The sequence below is a fragment of the Callorhinus ursinus genome, unplaced genomic scaffold (assembly GCF_003265705.2).
Source record: "Callorhinus ursinus isolate GAN/ISIS: 27379988/994484 unplaced genomic scaffold, GSC_fseal_2.0 scaffold58, whole genome shotgun sequence".
Taxonomy (NCBI): domain Eukaryota; kingdom Metazoa; phylum Chordata; class Mammalia; order Carnivora; family Otariidae; genus Callorhinus; species Callorhinus ursinus.
Window position 1 is genome coordinate 7,586,385 of NW_027397120.1, and position 24,201 is coordinate 7,610,585.

Below are 24,201 nucleotides of genomic sequence, written 5' to 3' on the forward strand. Positions count from 1 at the left end.
CCAACTGCTGTGGAAACATAAATCCCCAAAGTCATGAAAAAATACTTGAATCGATAGATACCTTCAGAAGAAGATCTCGCCATGCAGGAAGAATTATACTGCGGAAAGCGCCATGGAAGGATTTAAAGGAACAGGTCACAAAGTTATCTTTGGGAAGGGGATCAGAGATGAGGGCCAGTGTTAACAGTTAAAGAAGATGAACGTGAGTTCGAATTACAAAGGTCACTGAAAATATTGCCCAAAGAGTCAACTGAGGGGATATTAGGGTTCCTAAAAACCTAGGGTTCCAGTTGTATAAAACAGTGTATGTCAAATCCACTTTCACCACTGAAATCAAGTCCCAAAAGTTTTCTGACTGCAAGTAAAAATTTTGCCTGCAACAAGGCCAAGTTATCCTGGCTGAATCTGAAACCAAATTTTAGATTTTTAGAATTATACTATTTTAGGTAGGCCTGGAGGGATTATTGAATAGTCTAGCCCACTCTCTTTTACAAGTCATGGAAGACTTAGTTTACAAAAGGAAAAACTCTTATGACATATAACATTACACTGTTCATAACATGTCCATGTAACTCTTCTTCTAGCCAAAGATATTGACAGAATCAGGGCAGAATCATCAAAATGGAAGACATGTTAAAACGTTACTTAGTCCATATTGATAAGGTTCCCAGGTAAAAGCACAAAACAAGAAAGTTCCTATTATTTGCCACTGCTAGAGAAGTTCCACAGCCTCAGTGAACTCCCACGGCCACACAAGTATCCATATAAATGGAGTGGGAGATTTTCCTCAAAAGTTTCAAGCCCATATATCCAACAACCCATTAGACAGCCTCACTACCATCCTGTCTAAAACTGAACTTCACATCTCCTATGCTTAGGAAAAATGATCCAAACCCAAGTGTCCAAACCAAAACCCTGGACATCTTTCTTAATTCTCCCCTCAGGCCCCATATCAATTTTGCCAAGTTTTGTCAATCCTGCCTTTTAAGTCTCTCTCAAATACATCCCCCGCCCCATCTCTACTGCCTCTATCCTAGGTCAAGACTGCACTCTCCCTAAGATTAGTGTAACGTTCTGAGTGGTTAGCTTGCCTCTAGTGCTGTTCTATTCCAATCTAGTCTCCATACTATGACCGAAGTGTTCTTTCTAAACCACAAATCTGATTAAGGCAGTCTCCTTTGGAATGTTTACCACTGCCCTTACGTTAAAAGCTAAACTCCTTAACCAGGTCCACAGGCCTTGAAAGGTCCAGCATTACCCCACAGCATCACCCTGGAGCTCCCACACTACACATCAACCCTGCTAACTCCATCAGTTTGTCTAATGGGTCTTCACACATGCCATTCCCTCAGATCAAAACATTCTTCCCTCCTCTCTTTAAGGTTTTGGCTTAGATGTCATTTCCTCCTTAAAGCCCTCTCCAGATCTTCAAATGAGATTAGGGTATACACTCCTCCGGCACCTTATCCTTCCTCTACTAAACTCATCACACTATATTGACTTACTGGATTTTATCTTCCTCTACCAGGGCACAAGCTCACGGAGAGCCATGACTTCCTTCACAGTGCTTAGGAAAACACTCCATGAATATCTAAGTGTGAAAATAAATGGACCAATAAAGAAAAAGCAAAAACTAAGTCAATTTTGGAAAGCAACTGGAGGGTGGAACAGGATGAACATTTGCCTTATCAGATGTTTAAATACATAAAACCATAATTACTTAAGGAAAAGTATGATACTGATGTAAAAAACAAACGTCAAAATAAAGAGCCTCAAAACAAATGATGCAGAATCATTTTACGTATAATAGAACCACCCAAACCCACAGGGAAATAATTTATTTAAAGTCATATTAAAAGGGACGCCTGGGTGGCTCAGTCAGTTGCATGTCTGCCTTCGGCTCAGGTCATGATCCCAGGGTCCTGGGATCGAGTCCCGCATCAGGCTCCTTGCTCAGTGGGGACCTGCTTCTCCCTCTCCCTCTGCTGCTCCCCCTGCTTGCGCTCTTTTTCTCTCTGACAAATAAATAAAATCATAAATAAATATTAATGGAATTTAGAAAATTTTAATTCTTAGTTCAATCTGAAAGACTGTGTAAGACAACAAAGATAAAGTGTCATTAATATAATTCTCCCCACACTTAAAAAAGGGGGGGGAATTTGCAGGAAATATGATTGGTACAGTTTTTAGTGTATTATTTATATTTAGACTTCATATAACTTGCTAAAAATAAAAGAAAAATGGACAGAAGACATAAATCAGCAATTCACAGGGAAAAATACAAATGACTAAACAAGACAATACACCTCCCTTACTAATAAACCCCAAGGAAAGACCCAGCCGCAACGTCGCTCTGACCCCGCTGATGGGGTACAATCCAGGCAGTTCTTCCAGGCAGCTATTTACCAATATGCATATGTTCATATCGTTTGATCATGTAATCCCATTTCAGGGAATCTAAGAAAATAGTTAGAAATGCTGATAATTTTGCTCAGGAAAACACTATCAGAATAAAAAATGTTCAAATAACCCAAAAGGCTAAGTAAGGGCCAAGTTAAAGTATAGCAACTTAATGTCCTGTTACACATTCATTTTTTAAAAGATGAAAACATTCTAATCACTTCAAAATATAAAGTTCAACAAAAAAAGTCATTTCAATTACATAAAAATATGTAAAAAAAAAAACTGAAAATACAAAATAACATGACACATTTCCTCTAGACACAAATGCTTTACACTATTTTTTCATAGCTTATCTCTGAAATATTCTACAATGAGCATGCTCTTTTATTATTTAAAAATGAACCCAACTCTCATATACTGTTAAAAGAAGTCAGTACATAATGTCTAAACTTGATGAAACAAGAAGACTGGTGTGTCCATCCAGATATGAACAAAATGTGGTATATACATACAATATTAATCAGCCTTAAAAAGGAAGCAAATTCTGACATGTGCCGCAACATGAATGAACTCTAAAGACATTCCACTAAATGAAACAAGCCAGTCACAAAAGGACAAACACCATAAATTCCACTTATGTGAGGTACTGCGAGCAGTCAAATGCAGAGACAGAAACGAGAGTGGTGGTTGCCGGGGGGCTGGGGGAGGGGGAAATGGGATCTCCTGTTCATGGATAGAGAGTTCAGTTTTGCAAAATGAAAAAAGTTCCAGAGAGGAATGGTGGTGATGACTGCACAATATGAATGTACTTAATACCACTGAACCATACACTTAAAAATGGTTAAGATGGTGGGGCGCCTGGGTGGCACAGTCAGTTACGTGTCGACTCTTGGTTTCGGCTCAGTAGTGACCTCAGGGTCCTGAGACTGAGCCCCATGTAAGGTTCCACGCTTAGTAGGGAGTCTGCTTGAGATTCTCTCTTCCTCTCCCTGCCCCTCTCACTTGTGCTCTCTCTAAAATAAATAAATCTTAAAAAAAAAAAATGGTTCAGATTACAAATTTTGTCCCATGTATTTTACCACAGTTAAAATAAATTTTTAAAAAAGAGAAAAAATGATACAAGGACACAATTCAGACATATCAGAGGTACTGTTTCAAACAATATCACTTATGTAGTATTCCTCCCTCCCCCCAAAAAAGATAAAATATTTTAATTTAATCTATTAATTTCCAAATTGAGTGTCATTCTGTGAAAAAATTGCCTCGACTCTTTGAAAATGTTTATCTCGGGGCGCCTGGGTGGCTCAGTTGGTTAAGCGTCTGCCTTCGGCTCCGGTGGGATCGAGCCCCGCATCGGGCTCCCTGCTCAGTGGAGAGCCTGCTCCTCCCTCTCCCTGCCGCTCTGCCTACTTGTGCTCTTTATCTCTCTGTCAAATAGATAGGTAGAATCTTTAAAAGAAAAGAAAAAATGTTTATCTCATGAAAGAATAAACAAAGCCAAAAACCATCTGAGGCACCGTTTAGAAAAGAGGGGCCTAACGAGAGAACACTAATAGATAAAATGTACAATCCTTGATTGAATGGGGTTGGATCAATAGCTATCAGTGAAACTGAGTATGGACTTTGAATATTAAATTTTCTGGATAATCATATTATGTAGTTATGCAGGGAAAAATGTCTGTTTTTAGGACACACATGCTGAACTATTTAGGGGCAAAATGTCACGACATCTGCAATTACCTCTCAAATGGTTCAGGAGAAATAAAGACAAATAGAGAGTAAATGTGGCAAAGTATTAACAACTGGAAAATGTAGGTCAAAGGCATATAATATAGTTATACTTCTAACTTTTCTTCATGTTTTGAAATTTCTCACAATAAAAGGTTGATGGGGCAAAAAGCTGTCTCTGCACAGCAGGACTGGGAGTGAAAAAAAGAAAAACTACTGTTTTTCTTTATAAACTCTTCCCTCTCTACTGCTTGATTTTTTAAATAGTTTTCTTTAATAAATGTTTTCAATTAAAGTTATTTTATGGTAAACAGTAAAGTTCGAGTCTAAACACATCTTTTTATATTTAATATTTAAACAATACATTTGGATTTCATAACTCAATGTGTTCATTTAATATAATGCTTTTTAAAAATGAAAGCTTTTACTAAATCAATGATGCAAATTCAAATGTCAGTACCACAGAATCAAAAATCACCTGACAGACCCCCATTCTCAGCATAAGGAGGCACATTATTAGTTGGCCGGCCAGTATAATCAATCATTTCTAAAAGACAGATACTGCGTTTCAGACCAAAGGCAACCAGCAGTATGCCACGGAGGCTCTATTTCTGCCATTCCCATCCATTTGCCTTAAGAGACACACTCATTCCTAGAAACTTCTTTCTCATCCCAGGTGTCAGGAAGCACTTTCAAAGCCAGAATGAACTGGCCAGGAGAAACAAAGTATGTGCATGTTCCCTACTGATTAGAATCTTTGACATTGCTGAGAATTATCACAATTTTCTTAAAAATCATAACATAAAACTTTTATATCCAGAGTGCCAATCACAAGAGAAAATCCTTAGAAACTTGAAGAAAAACAAGACAAAAGCTATCTGAAGAGATACTCCATTCACAGTGCTAAAAATAATTCTATTACCTATAACATCAACTACCTTGGAAAGGAAGGAGATCCACAACCCAGAATGTGTATGGAGTGAAAAGACACCTCAGTTTTGATAGCTACACACACACGTCCACGTAAGAGTATCACAGAGTTAACCAAGGACATACAAGGCATTGCCGGCACTCTAGCAGCTTACTTTCCTTTTATGGATACAGTGCCAAAGATCTGCTGCAGGAGTCTGCATGTATTTTGGATTCTATTAAAAGCTTTCAATAGGATATTTTAACAAACCATTTTTATTTTTTTATGCTTTTTTTTTTAATGTGATGGTTTTAAATGTCAAAGACTATTAAGACCTCCAAGACCTTTTTCAGGTTCTACCTGTATTAAGGAAAAAAAGCCAAGTATTAAGGGAAAAAGGACTCTAAAATCAGAAGAGTATCTTTCAGTAAAACACTCAGTCTCGTACCAATACAAAATCAAGTTCATACTCAAACAAAATGGTTCACTAGCATCCTGGAATAAATCCAGCACTTAAAAAATAACCATAACCTAAATCTATGAGAACAGTGAACAATTTCATTAACTCCTTCTCTGAACTCCCAGAAAATGATCTCTAAAAATTAAATATTAGAACAAAGATCTGCTATTGGACTACCAACTCAGAAGTGATGATGGCCGCAAAGGTGATCCATAGGGCAGAAAAACTTCTCAAGGTGGAAAACAGATTTTCCAAACGGCTATAGTATACCAAACTGAAAACAGGCAAACACAAGCAAAACAAACAGAATACTACAGAAATGTCATACTAAAAACCGCACAAATAATGTGACCTAATCATGCAATGCCCAGAACTATTAACAAGTGACAGACTATCTTGGGGCTCGACAATCAGCTTCATTTAGGCATATTTATTTAGTTGACTTGGAAAAAAGGCAAGATTGGAAACATTAATATTCACAGGCATCAAACATTATTCAAAAATTCCTGTAACAGTACTTTCAAACACAGAGCAAAAACAAAGAAAACTAACTAAAGAAAGACCCACTGTGATTAAGAAATATATATCTACTGTTCCTGGCACATAACTACTAAAACCCCTGTAATTTCCTAAGTAAGATCCCTAGGGGCAGCTTTTGTTAATATATTTAGTTTTGTTCCCAGTTCCTGAAATTGCTCCAGAGAGATAAAGGGAAAACTGAATGTCTTTTGTTATTCATAAAACAAGTCCCTTTCTCCACTTCTGAGTTTATGTTAATGAGGTGACTTCTGGAAAACACCTAAGGACGGGGGCTGGGTGCCAAGGGAACCAACCCTGGGATTAAAGGGTTGGAACTTCCAGCACCATCCCGCTCCCACCTCCTGGGAAAGGAGAGGAGCTGGAGGGTGAATTATTCACCTGTGGCCAATGATCTGATCGATCTCACCTGTGTAATTCAGCCTCCGTAAGCTCCCGGGCTGCTGAACCTGCGGAGGTGCCGGGAGAGTGGCAGCCAACGGGACACCGAAAGCCCCTTTCCTTGCCCTCTACGTCTCTTCCATCTAGTTCCTGAGTTCAAGCCTTTTATAATAAACTAGTCATCTAGTAAGTAAAAGGTTTTCCTGAGTTCTGTGAGCAGTTCTACCAAATTTACTAAACCCAAGCCAGGGTTATGGAAACCTGTGATTTATAACCAAGAGATCAGAAACACACACGACACCCTGGACTTGCTATTTGTAATTAAAAAAAAAAAAATGCTGTTCATATCAATTTCCTATTGCTGCTCTAACAAATTACTACAAATTTAGTGGCTTAAAACAATTCAGATCTTTTATCTTAAAATCTGGGCAAGAGCATAAGTTCCACATGGCTCTCACTGGGCTAAAACCAAAGTGTACTCCTTGGGGAGGGTCTAGGGGAGCCTTGCCTCTTCCAGCTTATAGAGGCTGCCAGCATTCCTCAGCTCACAGCCCCGCACCACTAGGACCTCTGTTGCTCCACTGTCATATCTCCTTCTGTGACACACGTTCTCCTGTCTCTCTCTTGTTTATAAGGACCCTTATGATTATGCTGGGCCCACCCAAATAACAGGAGGTCCATCTCTCTCCATTTGAGGGTCCTTAATTTAACTACATCTGCAAGATCCCTTTTGCCACGTAAAGCAGCATATTCATATACTCTGGGGATTAGAATTCAAATGCCTTGGGGGGCCAGAAGGCATTACTCTGCCTGTTACACTATTTCAATCAGTTGTGTAAATCAGAAAAGGCTGGGCCGGGGGGGGGGGGGGGGGTGAAAGCAAGCAGTTTTGGGCACCTAATAAATACAACTTTACACACCAACTCCTCTCCCTAATAGCATATTTTGCAAGATATTTCATGTTTTGTACCTTCAAGTAAGTCATCAGTAAGGTATCTCTGTGCAGCAAATTAATTTTTAAAGCCAAAGAACACCAAACTAGAGAATAGAAGCCTCTTCCATTTCTTTCCTTACACTAATTTATATGCCCTCAGCTTCCTCTAAAGTTAAAAAGTCAGCCACAAAGACATCTTAATAAATAGGTAAAATCGCCATTGCATCTTATGTCAAGGATTTCCTTTTGTTTTGTTCTGATGTGGTACTGTGCTTGGTATATATCACCTTATTATTATTGCAGTTCATAGTATTTCCATCTCTCAAAAACTAATTATACAGGACTTTTTCTTCTGTCGAAGTTAATAAAATTTTGTTTGGATTATTGTACAACACTCATTTGACCAGACACACTATATCTCTAAACTAAATAATAAAGTCACCATTAAAAAAATTACCTTAGAACATTACATTTTGCAACACATTTGTTTTTCCAGAAAAACATTTACACAACCTTAATAGTTACTTCCTTGAAAAAAACCATTCATAGCTACAATTCTTAATGATACCAAAATAAACAGTATTTTTAAATGTAGTAAGCCTATACCTTACTAATTTTTGTTAAAAATGACAAAATTTAAAAAATTTTAAAAATTAAAAAATACAATGAAAAAAGAGTGTTAGTGAAAGCAAACAGACAAACACATTCTGACATGTTTAGCACCATATAAGTCACAGGTGTTTCTACAGTTGCATCTGGTGCCCTGGAGTGGCTATGTGGGACACGGTAAACAGGCAAGCGGACAAAACACAACTGGCGTCAGGACAGAAAATAACAGCCACAAATATTGATTTTCAACACAGTTATGAGAAGAGAAGTATTTGATCAAATAGAACTATCCTTGCAGACAACCTGAAAGAAAAAGTCAATTCTAACATATTTCCTATGTTTTTAAGAATCATGTAAGTTATGGGGCGCCTGTGTGGCTCAGTTAAGCGTCTGCCTTCCGCTCAGGTCATGATCCCGGAGTCCTGGCATCAGCCCTGCACCGGATTCCCTGCTGAGCCAAGAGCCTGCTTCTCCCTCTCCTCCCTGCTCATGCTCTCTTGTCACTGTTTCTCTCACTCAAATAAATAAAATCTTAAAAAAAAAAAAATCATGTAAGTTTTTAGACACATCAAAATTTTGCTCAGGAATACCCCAGACTACAATCCTCATGATTCCATTTCAGCATGCTCACTGATAAGGAGATTCTGATTTAGCCCGTAACTCAGTGATTCTCAACAGGGGACACAAACGAAACCAGAGAGGGAAAGAAACCATAAGAGACTTTTTTTTTTTTTAAGATTTTATTTATTTATTTGACAGAGAGAGAGAGAGAGAGAGACAGCGAGAGAGGGAACACAAGCAGGGGGAGTGGGAGAGGAAGAAGCAGGCTTCCCGCTGAGCAGGGAGCCCAACACGGGGCTCAATCCCAGGACCCTGGGATCATGACCTGAGCCGAAGGCAGACGCTTAACGGCTGAGCCACCCAGGCACCCCCCATAGGAGACTCTTAATCTCAGGAAACAGACTGAGGGTTACTGGAGGGGAGGGGGGGGTGGGAAGGATGGGGTGGCTGGGTGACGGACATCGGGGAGGGGAGGGTATCTGCTATGGTGAGCACTGTGAATTGTGTAAGACTGATGAATCACAGACCTGTACCCCTGAAACAAATAATACATTATATGTTAATTAAAAAGGGGGGAGACACAGGGCGCCTGCGTGGCTCAGTTGGTTAAGCGACTGCCTTCGGCTCCGGTCATGATCCTGGAGTCCCGGGATCGAGTCCCGCATCAGGCTCCCTGCTCAGTGGGAAGTCTGCTTCTCCCTCTGACCCTCCCCCCTCTCTTGCTCTCCCTCTCTCTCATTCTCTCTCAAATAAATAAAATCTTTAAAAAAAAAAAAGGGGGCGGGAGGACACAAGTGTATGCTTCAGGTCACCCCAAAGCCTGAGAAGAGCAGGAGACATTACTGATGCACACATTTCCTATAACGCCACTGCCATGGGGCAAATGAATATTTTCAGCTTAAAAATCCAGTTTCAACATGTATTTGTTATGTATGATTCTTTTTCCCCTACACCTACACCACCACCCTGACCCCCAATCTCAAATCCTTCCCATCTTCATTAGCAGGGTCACTGGACAAGCCAAACATAAGAAAGACACAGCTGTTGTTGAAGACATGAGACAAAATGCCAAATTGCAACAACAGATCCAATGACGAATATAAAGTATTCAAGTAAAAATTTTATTTGCTTTAGGACTTCAGGTATAGCAAACACGTGATTTTTTTTCTTTATATCAAATATTCATCAAACTGTCAAATATTCATCAGTGAAGGCAGGAAGATAGAGAAATTTAAGGTAAAGAAATCTGACTTCAGACTGTTCGTACCCATAGACTGCCCAGTGATAAACTGAGGCCTACCTCTTTCAAGAAGACTGTTGTACCAACTTCCTTTCTTCTCCTAATAGGGAGAAGTCAAGTTGGCTCCCACTGGGTCAAGCCCAGGGGTAGTTTGTAAAGTAAAAAATACAGAAAGCTAGGAAGAAAGTAAAAAATCTAGAAATTCAGAAAAGAAGCATAAAGGTCTATTTGTCCGGATCTCAGTTTCCACAAGGGCTTATTTGCTGAATGATTTAACAAATGCCTGAACGCCTGCTATATATCAGACACTATTTTAAGTACGAGGATACAGCTGTGAAGGAAACAATTCCTGGCCCTCACCAAGCTTAAATTCTAAGGAAGAAAAGAGACCAATAATAAAGTGGAAAGTAACAAGTGTTGTAAAGAAAATTAAAACCGGGGGAAGGGGACGAGGACAGGGCTGGACCTGTAGATACAGCGGTCCGGGAAGCCTCAACGAGAAGGCTACAACTGAGCAAAGAGCTTAAGCAACTAAATGAGCTAATCCTGCAATCCAGAAAATGAGCATTCCAGGCAGAGGAAACAGCAAGTACAAAGGTTTGAGGCTTATTTGTAGAGAAGAAAGGTGGCCAGAGTGGCTGAAGTGAGTAAGTGAGGCTGAGAGCAACAGACAGGAGGCGGAATGGGGGCGGGGGAAGGTGCAGGACACAGCTGAAGGGGCCTAGAGTGTCTTTGAGGGACTCTGGCTTTTACTCTGAGCAACACAATCACTGAAGAGTTCTGAGCAGTTTTAGAAGAGTAGCTCCTAGGTGGAGAACAATTTGTAAAAGAAAAAAAGGACAGAGGGGATCATGGTTTGGACCAGGGTAGTGAGAAGTACAGATTCTCCATGTATTTTGAAGGCAGAGTCAGTAAGATTTTCTGACAAGTCGGAAAGGAATGAGAAAAAGGAGAATCAAGGATGACCGAGGCTGTGGGCACAGCCGGTGGGATGATAAACTTGTCATCAAGGGAGAAAGGGGATTATGAAAGAATAGGTTTAAGGGAGAGACCAGTTCAGTTTCAGCTTCGCTGAATTGGGAAGAATATGGAAATATCAGCTATTCAAGGAAAAATGTGGTGTACACGACTGGTTACACAAGTCCAGGGTTCAGAAATACACAAAGTTATCACCACAGATTTAATCTGGGATTCTTATGTGACCCTGTTTATCTTTTCAAGGGATCAGCCTGGGTCACAGATTAAAACGTTCTTCTAACGGGCAACCGATTCAATACAATAGCAGAATTAAAATGGTGTGTTAGGTAGTACTGCCCTATTCTCTAGGGACATGATCTATCCAGCAGGAAAGGCAGTCTATGATTAGCACCAACATGACCTCCCAGAAACACCTGGCACCAAACTGCAGACATTCCAGAGACAACTGCACACTTAAATTCACACCTCTGCCTTTACCATCCTGGTTCCTACCCCCAGATTCCACTTTCAGTGATGTCAGGTCTTGGCATCACTGTCCCCAATGTCTGCTCACCACATAAGATAATAATAATGACTTAGGTGAAACTTACACCCAACAGTCATGTAAAAAAGAAACTTGCTCAATACTGCTGGCACTTCAGTTTACTTTTGCCTTCTTAACAACTGAATCCTCCTCAATCCTATTTTAACAATCTGCAAAGGTTGAGATTTTTTCCAATTTCAAAGGGGTTGTCTCACATTTTATACTTAGTATAAATTTTATACTCAGTAAATATTTTATGCTTAATGTATATACTTCAGAGATGATTTTTTTTTTTAGTAAATGTGTTACCAAAGGGACGATAGAGATGATTTTTTTTTAAAGATTTTATTTATTTATTAGAGAGAGAGAGAGAGAAAGCACATGAGATGGGGCGAGGGTCAGAGGGAGAAACAGACTCCCCGCCGAGCAGGGAGCCCAATGCGGGACTCGATCCAGGGACTCCAGGATCATGACCTGAGCCAAAGGCAGTCGCTTAACCAACTGAGCCACCCAGGCACCCGAGATGATTTTCTTAAATGCCTAACATGGACAAGCCATAATATACCATAAATCTGGAGAACATAAGGCAGGCAGAAAAGGGGAAGTAAAGGTTAATGTTCAGTACATGGGGGATTCTGTTAATTAACCCAACACAAGGTAAACAAAAAAATGTTTTACACATATTTCAGTGATGTTTACAAATCAGGATAGGATTACCCAAAAAAGACACGGTCATAATTGGTACAACAGTTCAGAACCATATTGTGTGGTGAAGTAAAAAATATCTGTTGAAAGGGAAAACAGAATGCACATTACTAAGAACTAAATACAATTAATACTCAGCCCTAAGAACCTAGAAACTCTGGAGTGGGAGTAGGGACTTAACGACAAAACTGTTTGGTAGATGAAATAAAATCAAATATAATATTGGTCCTGCTGGCATGAGTTTTTGTTCCACCTTTAAAATGAAATCACAGGGGCACCTGGGTGGCTCAGTCGTTAAGTGTCTGCCTTCGGCTCAGGTCATGATCCCAGGGTCCTGGGATCGAGCCTTGCATCAGGCTCCCTGCTCTGCAGAGAAGCCTGCTTCTCCCTCTCCTACTCCCCCCCTGCTTGTGTTACCTCTCTCGCTGTGTCTCTCTCTGTTAAATAAATAAAATCTTTAAAAAAATAAAAAATAAAATAAAATGAAATGAAATCACAGCCATCAAAACGCAAAGAGGTACAAGGATGGTTATCCCAAAAGAAATAAGAATATGTAGAGGGGCACCTGGGTGGCTCAGCTGGTAAAGCGTCTGCCTTCGGCTCAGGTCATGGTCCCAGGGTGCTGGGATCGAGCCCCACATCGGGCTCCCGGCTCGGCGGGAAGCCTGCTTCTCCCGCTCCCACTCCCCCTGCTTGTGTTCCCTCTCTCACTATGTCTCTCTGTCAAATTAAAAAAAAAAAAAAAAAAAATCTTTAAAAAAAAAAAGAAATAAGAATATGTGGAAATAAAAGGGTGCAACAAAATGAGAGTAGTCATAAAGAAATAACAGCCACATAGACAAAGTTATACTGATTGGTCTAATTTGTGTTTCAAGAAGAGAAAATATTTCAAAGTAGAAGTTCTTATCCTGAGATCCAGTAACCTGAAGAAACTACGAACCTCTGACTTCTAAAGGATTCTATGACCCCAACAGAGGTAATTGTCCCAACGTACTTCATTTCCATCTGTAAACTTATGTGTACTATAACACGACCTTGTACTAAAGGTATGCGTAGCGCATTACCACCTGCAAAAATGATTTTAAGAGTTTCCAAAAGGCATCGAGGTAATTTAAGGACAATCACACCTAGATACAAAAGGTCACATAAGATTCCACTTGTATATGGAATATCCAGAATAGGTAAATCCACAGAGACAGACTTGGGAGAGGAGAGGAGGTAGAGTAACTGCTTAATGGTACAGGGTTTCCTTTTGGGGTGATAAAATGTTTTAGCACCAGACAGATGGTGGTTGCACAACACTCTGAATGCACTAAATGACACTGATTTGTTCACGTTCAAAATGGTGAATTTTATGTTGCAACTTTGGCGTCAATAAAATAAATAAAACTCTTTGTACCTCCTTTAAAAAAAAAAAAGAAAGAAAATTATACCACATAGGGTACCCCAACTTGAGAGGAAAAAAAAAAATCAATGGGATGAAATGGAAAAACACAGATAGCCTAAAATGGCTCAGTGTGCTTTCATCCCTAGTCCTCAAGAAAATTGGAGCCAAGAGTTACTAAGTGCCTACTGTGTTTTGGTGTTCAGAAGGACTCACCTTGTACATTCTTTTTGCCGGAACAAAACTAAAATAAAAAACTCAAGATTTCTTGAAATCTACGCTTAGGACTTACAAGTTCATACAGTTATGTCTTCCGTTCTTGGAGCTATATTCAGGAGGATAAACAAAAGAAATTCATACTGGGAAAAAAAACATACACATACAGCTAAGCTATATTTAAGGCTTAGCTATTGTTCCACACAATATTTAACTTGAGTAGTCACTCCAAATTATCCTTCACAAAAATTTTCTTTACAAAACAAAATGTCAAGGTAAGCACCCCATCCAAATAATTTAAATCATAAAATTCAAAAAGCTAACCTACTCAAAAAGAAACAAAAAAGCACAGGGAGTCCAGTAACTCCTTTTGTGAATTACATCACAAATATTAACCTCACAAGGTCTAACTAGAGAAAACCCTGCTCTCACAACATGTCCTGGTCCTTCGACAGGTCTGAATCGGTAACTGGGACCAATATCCAAAATTTCTTTAGGAAGCACTAATACCACAAAATATACAAATCATAATTTGAAATGTGGAATTCAGCTGGCTACATGAAATCAGTTTCATAAAATGTGCAAATATTAATTATATGACATTCACGTTAAATTAACATCTGCATTTTCAAGGTCAGTATTATGTTTGTTCAACTTCTTGGAGTCACATTTTTGTGATATTTTTAACATCTGACTAAAGCGTCTATCATCACAAGATGCTCACACTGTTTACAAACACTCTGAAGCAGCAGCTGGTGTTCCTCAGTCACATCCTGTTACAATAAATAGAGGAGCAGCTTTAAACTCCAGGTATATTTTTCTCCTACTGATGTGTAAAAAACTTTGCTTTAACTTAAAAAGTTTTTCTCCCTAATGATGGAAAGACACACAATGAAATGGAGGCAATTTAGAACAAAGTTATAACAAAATCACAAATACAGAGATTCTCATGCATGCATAGTGGGAGTACAGCTATCATGCTGAATGATCGAAATGCTAAATAATATTGACCCTGCTTAGATCTTTCATGTCATTTTTAATACCTTTTCCCATCCCATTCAAAAAATGCAGAAACTTACCCACACAAGCATTGAGGAATAGCCAATCAGTCTTTTTCATCCTGTTTTTAATTTGTTTTAGTTTTTTAAAGTCCACTTCAAGTTCCTCCTTGCTGCCAACAGCACCAGCCAATTCAATCCTCTGAAAATCCATTTTCATTTCAGAGTCCCGTTTCATAGTGGGAGGCGATCTTCTTTGGCTATTCCCACTGCTGCAGCTTCCCCTCCACCGAGCTCGGTCTTGCTCATTTATTATTGAAGAGGCCTCTTCAGTCTCTGCCAACTCTATTGCTTCAATATTATTAGGCCTGGGATGATCGCAAACAACACATTTTTTAGCCTTGGCCCAGTTTTCATATGTGCAAATAGAACAAGTCCAATGCTGGGTCCTTGTGTTCGGTTTATTTCTATCATTGTATTCCTCGCAAGGATCAAGAGAAAAAGCAACTGGTCTTGAACCAGATCCTGAGGATTGAGGAGATTCTGTGGGACTCCTGGTCCTACGCTGGGATAAGCACTGGGTACATCTGATTGCTCTTGGCCAGTTCAAATAGGTACACATATGGCATGACCATTTATTTGCGTTTTCCATGCTGTACGAAGACTTAACCCTGGGTCTTGCACTAGAGTCTGGACATATCAAAGGACTACTTCCTCCTTCAGTGCTAGAAGGATCCCAATCTCTACCAACATCACTTGAACCACTTTTAAATGGATCTTCTGTAATAATTGTTCCACTTGGTCTTTGGGCGCGACACATAGTACACTTGATCGCAGATGGCCAGTTTTCATACGTACAATATTCACAAGCCCACTTAATTCCACGTTCTGACATTGTGCTCTTCTTGAAGTGAGTTATGTCAGGCAGGAAGCTATAAATAATTAGGACATGGTTATTAAAACAGTAACTACATAATTCCATCTCTGTGCCCCAAAAGTACCCTTCAACTTGTAAAATATAAATCTCTCAAAAGAAGCCTGTAAGATTTAGCAATGAACTATCCTTATTTTTCCACTTTCCATTAGAGACACCAGAGATAAGCTCCCAAAGAAAAAATCTTAGACCTCAGGGATTTAATGAAATTGTACTTTAGAATGCAAAAGAGATAAGCAGGAGATAAAGGGACGTTTGTTCTAAGACAGAAGCAAGTTAAAACAGAGAAGCCGCTAATAGAAATGTTTAATTTAAGCCAGGTCATCACCATCAATTTAGAAAAGTAACCAACAGTTAAGATTCAAAGAGAAGGGAAAGAACACAAACCAAATAAACACATAACCATTCTCAAATTATGAACAACTTAGATTCTTATGCTCTCTAGGTACAGTATCGTTCTGTTTGATTTACTGAAGAATTCAGATCAAACAAAGTCAATTCTATCATTTTTGCTAAGGAAGAAAAAGCAGCTTAAAGGTACTACTTATCCACTGCTCTTAATAAGCACAGGAGAAAAGAAAAATGTTGAAGAGTAATCCTTACAATCAGAAAATAACACTGAAATACAGATTAAGTTCCTTGATAGCCTACACCGTCAAAATCTAGTTCTGTCTGGAGCACAAAAAAAATAACTGTACATCACCTATTGGCACAATAAAATCGCCGGAATGTCCCTAAGATAACTACTAGCATGTTCATGCCAATATAATTTTGAATATTCAAACTTATATGAAAAATATTCAATATTTAAAACATACTCAAAATTCAATTCATACTAAACACATTCAATATTTAAAAAGGTTCCTAGGATTCTTCCCTGGGCTTATTACTAACACCACACTAAAATGAAGACTTCATGATTTAATGCCAACTAATTTATGAAGTAACTTCCACAGCAAATTTAATAATTACTTTTTTTAATGGCAGCCACTAAAGCCATTTTCTTATATCCCTTCTCAACTAAATATCATCCTGCCACCTATTTTTAACCAGAAAAGTGAAAAATCCTAGGCAGAGTAAAGAGAAGCTTTTGCCTCCCTTTCACAGAGATTTTTCCTGACCTGAAAAGCTCAATTTTTGGCTTTGTATGTGTATTATTGTGCCTCTGTCCGCCAAGTCCTCACTCCATTTATACTGTGAACTCCGTTAAGAGGACAAATTCACTACAAGAAAGGCTATAATTTATTAGCCAAAATAAAAATCACACTAAGGTTTTAGTTTCCATGCTATAACCTCCACCTTGCACATGGTCAGAATAAAAGTATGATTTATAAATCAGACCAAAGACAAGATTCAGTCTTCATCCTGGCTCAGATTCTGACTTCCTCAGTAGACTCTACGGGCAAAGCGTGCTAAGTGGTTCTGACTGTGAATAGCTAGTCCTGTAAAGGAAACCAAAACTGAGTTTCACTTGAAGCCTGCTACTTTATCCAGAAGTATTTATTTTTTTAAAAAAGCCTTTATTTTAATCCTACTCGTTTCTTTTAATAATGGACTACTGTATTTAGCACTTTAATAAATTAAATTTATTTAACAATAAAATTAGCTGATTGGGCTGGTCATGACACGGGAAAGACACTTTTCTCTAAAGCCTTAAACATGTGTGTATATTCACTAATGGCATTGTTAATATTAAGTTAGTAGTGTTAAGTCAGTTCCTACCCATATTACTTGTTATTACTGAAAAGAAAAAGATGGTGTAAACCAAGGAAGTAGAAAAAGCAAAAAATAAATACGGCTTGTATTTAGCCTGAAGTCTTTTTCTCCTTCAGCAACTGTATTTTTTCCCTAACCCAGGTTATTTATATTTATATTGCTTAGATTTTGAAATTTAGTTTGTACATATGGATTACACACACTCTTAACACCAGTCCAAAAGTGTGTTGAAGAGCAAGGAACTATAATCATATAAGCATCCATAAAATGGACAATCTAATTTAATGGCAATTTTCATATTCATTAGGCAGTTTCTTCCTTTAGTTTCTCAGGAATGAAATATAAATAAGTTGCTTGTGCTATTGGAAAAAAACATGATCAAGTAGAAACTTATGACAAGAACAAATGACATAATGAATATACATCCAGGGCTACTATAAGTAATTTCAGTATTTCATTTAAAATATTCACATTCAAAACATCATGCTTGCTTCAGTAAGTCTTACTTTGATATGTTTACAGGCCCAACTAAACAGCTTGTGACCTTACATTATCTTAGCTAATCTTCATGGAACTAATGTGCCAGCACATGTTTAAATGTCCACGTGTGACAAAAGACCAAAAAAAAAAAAAAAAACTACTATAAAAAAATAGAATCATTGTCGTATATGCCTGGTAAATAGCCTCCCTCTTTAAAAATCCAGGTAACTGGGTGCCTGGGTGGCTCAGTTGGTTGGGCGACTGCCTTCAGCTCAGGTCATGATCCTGGAGTCCCTGGATCGAGTCCCGCATCCGGCTCCCTGCTCAGCGGGGAGTCTGCTTCTCCCTCTGACCCTCCCCCCCCTCATGTGCTTTCTCTTTCTCTCTCAAATAAATAAATAAATAAATCTTAAAAAAAAAAAAAATCCAGGTAACTAAGCAATACCAAAACCATGCTCCAAAGTTTTAAGGCAAGTGCATTATATTAAACAATGATGTATACAGTATCAACTCTATGGGAAATTAAGACTTTGTAGAAATACCGTTTTTTAGTAACTGAAAACTAAAACTCATTGGAGAGGATTATCTGAGAGAGCCATTTGTACCTGCTGTAATCAGTAAATGGAATGGAAGAGTAAAGATAACTTTGGCTCAACTATATGCTTTTGCATTATTGAGATGAAATTAACACTAAGCACACGTTTTCTTCCAGTTGTCAAAAATCCCCCCAAAAACATAAAATTATGTTTAATAGCAACCAGCTCTGAGAATTACTATTATACACTGAAATAAAACTGTTACTAAATATCTCTTAAGTTAACATACAGTCATATACCCAAGTAAATTTAATTTACAAGTCTAATTTTACATGTAACAGACTTCTAAATTCTATCCAATGAATCATACTTCAATTAATTGGTACAATATAAAAGCAAAAATAAAATCTGCACAATCTGGACCCTCTTTAAGGAGAACCAGACACAATTTCTACTCTTCAAACAAATATTCCTTGGTTCGAATGCAATACCAGCAATTCCCATCCTGTGGACCAAAGAATCCATGAATCCATTTGTGCATCAAGCTCTACCTGTAGACAGACTGAATAATGTCTCCAAGTATATCAAGCAGTTCTAAACTGATCAATGCTTTTGATTATATACTTCCCACTTGAAATAATAATAAAAGCGCAAGTATTATGGTATATGGATTAATGATCAGGGGAAAACAGAGGCTAGCAACTGAACATTTTTTATATTGTCATGCTTAATAATTAATTAGACCATGGTCATATTTGTGAAGCATTACTAAACACTGTAGAAGAAATAGATCTCTATTAAAGGCAATTCCTCAAAATTGTAGCTACTCTACAACTTCTCCCAACCACCTACTAAAACCCTATGGAAAAAAAAACTGGAGATGTGAAATAATCCTCATCATGTATAAACTCTTTAAGAGAGAAGCAGGGTGCCTGGGTGGCTCAGTTGGTTGCGTCTGCTAATGGCTCAGGATGTGATCTCAGGGTCCTGGGAGAGAGCCCCAGATCAGGCTTCCCTGCTCAGTGGGGAGTCTGCTTCTCCCTCCCTCCCTCCTCCTGCTGTGCATGCTCTCTCACTCAAATAAATAAATCTTCAAAAAAAAAAAAAAGGAAAGAAACAGAGAAGCCCATTTGCCAATTAGTTTCAAATGTTTAAGTCGTCCAAACAAAGGACTAATAGCAGTCCCTAAGGTTTCGTATTAGCTTTATTAAATATGAGTCTGTATTCAGTAATATAAATATTAACTCAATATAAATTGTTGATATAAATATTAACATAAATCTATGGAAATTTATAAATGCTCAGAAAGCATCTTAGGGGAACACAGATGAAAGTTAAAATTAGGTTATTCCAAGCATGCTGAATTTTCAGTTTCTGTTACACCATCATATGGTAATTCTGAACTGTAATATTGATATATAAAAAGTACTACTTAACTCTTAAGCCAAAAATCCCACACAGTTATTCCCTTTTCTCCTCCACATCTTTCTACACCACTGTCCTTCCTCACAACAGTCAATAGAAAGAACAACTGGCCTTGAGCAAGATCCTGAAGATTGATGGTACAGTGAACCCTCTATCCATAAATCTGACCTCATTTCAGGGCTCCAATACCTTATCACATCCCACATTAAACCTCTCCTCTTCCTCTCACAGCAAACTCTTAATCCTGACTTCTCCTGTACCCATTAAGGACACCATGAGGACCTCTGCACCCAGCACAGAAATGCAGAATCCTTTGGATTTTGCCTTTCCCCCCACCAGAGTCTCTCTGGTGGTTTCTGTCCAATCAGTTCCTTTCTTCCCATTTCCCACTGCCATCAACCCTTCTCAGTTCAGGTCAGAACTACTCTAATAGCCTTCTAAGCGCCTTCCCTTTCTAAATCCACCCAGCTTACTGTTACCAGAAAAATCCTCCTAATAGCAAGGCACTCTTTCCGACGCAATTCTGCAACTGAATGAACTCCCAACTCCTTCCAGTAGTCGCACACAACACCCACCTCACAGATTCGCTCCCAAACACCTCACACATACCCCAGCCTCATGCACGTACCACCCCCACCCCACCCAAATGATAGGCACTACCTTTACAAACACAAGCATAACAGATGCACATGTTCAACTTGTGGCCAATCCCATCCCTTCTTTAAAGCTCAGTTCAAGTCTCATCTCTCTCATGAGTTTTTTCCAAATCACTTCAACTACACTCCAAACCACCACACTTCTACTGGCATTTGGCACTAACTGTATTTCCTCCTGGGGCTAATCTCCAGAATATTGATTTGCGTGTGTGTGTTTCCTGTATTCTCAGTTTTCAATCAGGTAGCCAAGCTTTCGAAAACTGCGGCTCAAGGGCGCCTGGGCAGCGCAGTCTGTTAAGGGGCAGACTCTTGGTTTTGGCTCAGGTCATGATCTCAGGGTCATGGGATCAGGCCCCACATCAGGCTCCACGAGCAGCATGGAGTCCGCTTAAGTTACTCTCTCTCTCTCTCTCCCCCTCTGCCCTCCCCACCCCTGTGCTTGCTCAGTGCGCATGCACACATTCTCTCTCTCAAATAATTAAAAACAAAAACAAAAACAAAAACAAACTGTGGCTCAGGGCATCAAGTGGCATGGAATGTGGGCCAGCCCTATGTTTAGTAAAATCCACAGAACAGACCACACTGAGAGTACTGAAAAGACAGGAGTGGAGCTTAAAGCAATCTCAGGCAAAAAGAAATTTTAGAGGACGGGATCCACTCCTGTGGCAAGACCTCAGCAGACAACGTCCACCACTAACAACTAGGTACCAAACCGTAGGCACTCATGAGCTGGTTAATTGTTCAAGTCCTGCAATGTAAAGGACACAAGTCCTTTGTGTCCTATAAAGGTCACAAAAACTTTTACGATCATTAAATACCCTCTGAAAGTACTAAATCTATGTGAAATTTTGTAAAAAGTAATCAAGAATCAGATCTCAAGGGGTGTCTGGGTGGCTCAGTGGGTTAAGCATCTGCCTTTGGCTCAGGTCATGATCCCAGGGTCCTGGGATCAAGCCCGTGTCAGGCTCCCTGCTTCCCCCTCTCCTTCTGCTGCTCCCCCTGCTTGTGCTCTCTGTGTCAAATAAAATCTCAAAAAAAAAAAAAAAGGAATCAGATCTCAAAAATGTGCTGCCCTTCCTCCTATAGAGAGATCATAGTTATCTACATAACTTACTTTATTAAACATACTTGCTCAGGTCCCTTCCCAAAAATTTGTGGACAAGCTGGACAAAGTAAATTCAGTTAAAATAACAAAATTAAATAACACCTGCCACGGTGACCATGATCTTACTAGCACTGCACCTGATTAACTGAGCCAATTACCCATACAACTAAGTACATCTAACTTCATTCCAACCAAACCTAAGTCCCTGAAATATAACAAAGAATATAAAGTTTACATTTTAATATGTGAACATTGCAGAATCAGGAAGAACTGTAATGAAAGCTACAAAATTCTAATAGTTTTTCTTTCAAACTACTTAGCAATCCATTGATTAGATCTATGGACACAAAAATTTACCCTATGTCAGGACACCTGGGTGGCTCAGTCAGTTGAGCATCTGCCTTCAGCTCAGGTCATGATCCCAGGGATTGAGTCCCTCATCGGGCTTCCTGCTCAGCAGGGAGCCTGCTTCCCTGTCTGCCTGCAGCTTCCCCTGCTTGTTCTCGCTCTAGCTCTCTGACAAATAAAATCTTAAAAAAAAAAAAAAAATTTACAATATGTTAAAACTCTTGCACAAAACAATAAAATGCTCTTTCTTTTAATCTACTCCCTATTTTTTTTTAAGATTTATTTACTTGAGAGAGAGCGAGCGAGCGTGTGCACAAGCAGGGTGGAGGGGCAGCAGGAGAAGCAGACTCTCCACTCTGCAGGGAGCCTGGCGGGGAGTTCGATCCCAGGACCCTGAGATCATGACCTGAGCCAAAGGCAGTCGCTTAACCAACTAAGCCACCCAAGTACCCCATACCCCACACTCCACTCTTTTCAAGAGGAATTCTACCTCTTTAAATATGTACTAGGGCTTTATCTGTAATCTTGCCTACTTCCTCTATATTCTTCAGTTCCTACACATATACACATACATATATACACACTACATATACATATATACACAACCTATACACATACACCTATACATACATACATATACACATGCATGTATCCTTAACTACCATACCACCCATTTCAGCATGGTTCATTTGGACAGTTTCAGAGACTTCACAAGTCAATCATGCACACCCTATTATAATCCCAAACAAAACGAATGTAACCTAACAACCTACAGAAGTTACCAAAGGTCTACAATGCTCAGGGCATCTAATCAGATGAAACATGACAATGGTTTTCTTAAACATGAATGGAAGTGGGTTAGCTCCAAGAGTGCATTATCAACCCAGCATTTAAAAAATAACATTTGTAAGAACTATAAAGATGCTACCTCATTCAGAATTTGATTCTTTCACTATCCTATCTATTCTCTGTTCATACTAAACACATCAATCCCAATTAACAAAGTATCCATAGAAACCAAGAGTCATTACTATACCTAAGCCCAACTAAAGGCCATCTTTTTGCCAAACACTATGGATGCTTTTTGTGTGATATTTCGAGAAAGGAGGAGTACAAACTTGGAACTTTTAGATAATCAGTGAGTTCTGATGTAAAAGAAAGAAAAAGATAGGGGCGCCTGGGTGGCTCAGCTGGTTAAGCGGCTGTCTTCGGCTCATGTCACGCTAAGGTCATGATCCCAGGATCCTGGGATCAAGCCCATATTGGGCTCCCTGCTCAGCGGGGAGTATGCTTCTCTCTCTTCCTCTGCCCCTCCCTCCTGTTAGTGCTCTCTCTCTCTGATAAATAAAATCTTTGAGGGGCGCCTGGGTGGCTCAGTCGTTAAGTGTTTGCCTTCGGCTCGGGTCATGATCCCAGGGTCCTAGGATCGAGCCCCATATCAGGCTCCCCACTCAGAGCGAACCCTGCTTCTCCCTCTCCCACTCCCCCTGCTTGTGTCCCCTCTCTCGCTGTCTCTCTCTGTGTCAAATAAATAAAATCTTAAAAATAAAAAAATAAAATCTTTGAAAGAGAGAGAGAAAGAAAGAGAGAGGGGAGGGATGTGAAAAGCAGAGGAAACCAAATGGATGAAATATTCCAAGGCAAAACCAACTCAGAGCTACCATATATTTTTCCCAATGCTTCAACTTTGCTCAAATTTGTTATTTTCCCTAACTTCCAATCCACTAAAGTTATTTTAATTAAAACACTTATTTATATGGGGTGCCTGGCTGACTCAGTCAGTAGAGCATGTGACTCTTGATCTCAGGGTTGTGAGTTCAAGCCCCAAGGTAGGTGTAGAGATTACTTAAAAATGACATCTTAAAAAGAAAAAAAAACTTATTTTATAAACCCATTCACAAATGTTATTTATTAATAATGTAAAGTCATTCAACTCAATCATTTTTCTCAGGATTCCTAGTGTAATGACTAACAGGAAAATAGGATGGGGATTTTGTAATTTAGGTTTACACTGCAGGGACAAGGAGAACAAGCAAAGGCTGAGCAAAGGGCAACCTGGGAAGGAGCGCCAAAGATGGCCGAAGGCTAACGGCACTGCTCACCCAGTCATTAGAGATGGATGAAGGCCTAAGCCAACTCTGTCTTCCTCACAATTTTGTTGGGATCAGCCTTGTCCAACTAAGAAAACAGCTAAAACTTAAGCATTTACAGCATGCTACACATGTTCTAAGCACTGTGCATATACATTAACTACTTTAATCCTCAGAACCCTATGAAACAGGTACTAGTATTGTCTCCAATTTTAAAAACTGGAAACAGGAACAGAGAAGTTATGAAACTTGCCCAAAGTCACAAAGCTACTAAGTGGCACAGCCAGGGATTCTGGCTCCAAAGTTGGTACTATACACATTACATAATAAATACACATTTATAC

General features: G+C 39.2%; 1 protein-coding gene across 6 annotated transcripts in view; it reads right to left on the bottom strand.

The window, feature by feature from the left end:
• The window catches only part of ZRANB1 (zinc finger RANBP2-type containing 1), a 65,909-nt gene that overhangs the window by 26,212 nt on the left and 15,496 nt on the right, over window positions 1-24,201 (bottom strand). For 2 of the 6 annotated variants that reach the window (XM_025880095.2, XM_025880094.2), the window contains exon 1: window positions 14,649-14,782. The exons of 1 other annotated variant lie outside the window; for it this stretch is intronic. Coding sequence is in view for 3 of the 5 variants with exons in the window: in XM_073884717.1 (XP_073740818.1) it covers window positions 14,649-15,499; window positions 16,769-16,809 (892 nt within the window). In the remaining 2 variants the exon portion in view is untranslated. Of the gene's footprint in view, window positions 1-14,648; window positions 15,500-16,768; window positions 16,884-24,201 lie in introns of those variants that run through there. 3 more of the 6 variants (XM_073884717.1, XM_025880092.2, XM_025880093.2) reach the window with 3 other exon arrangements.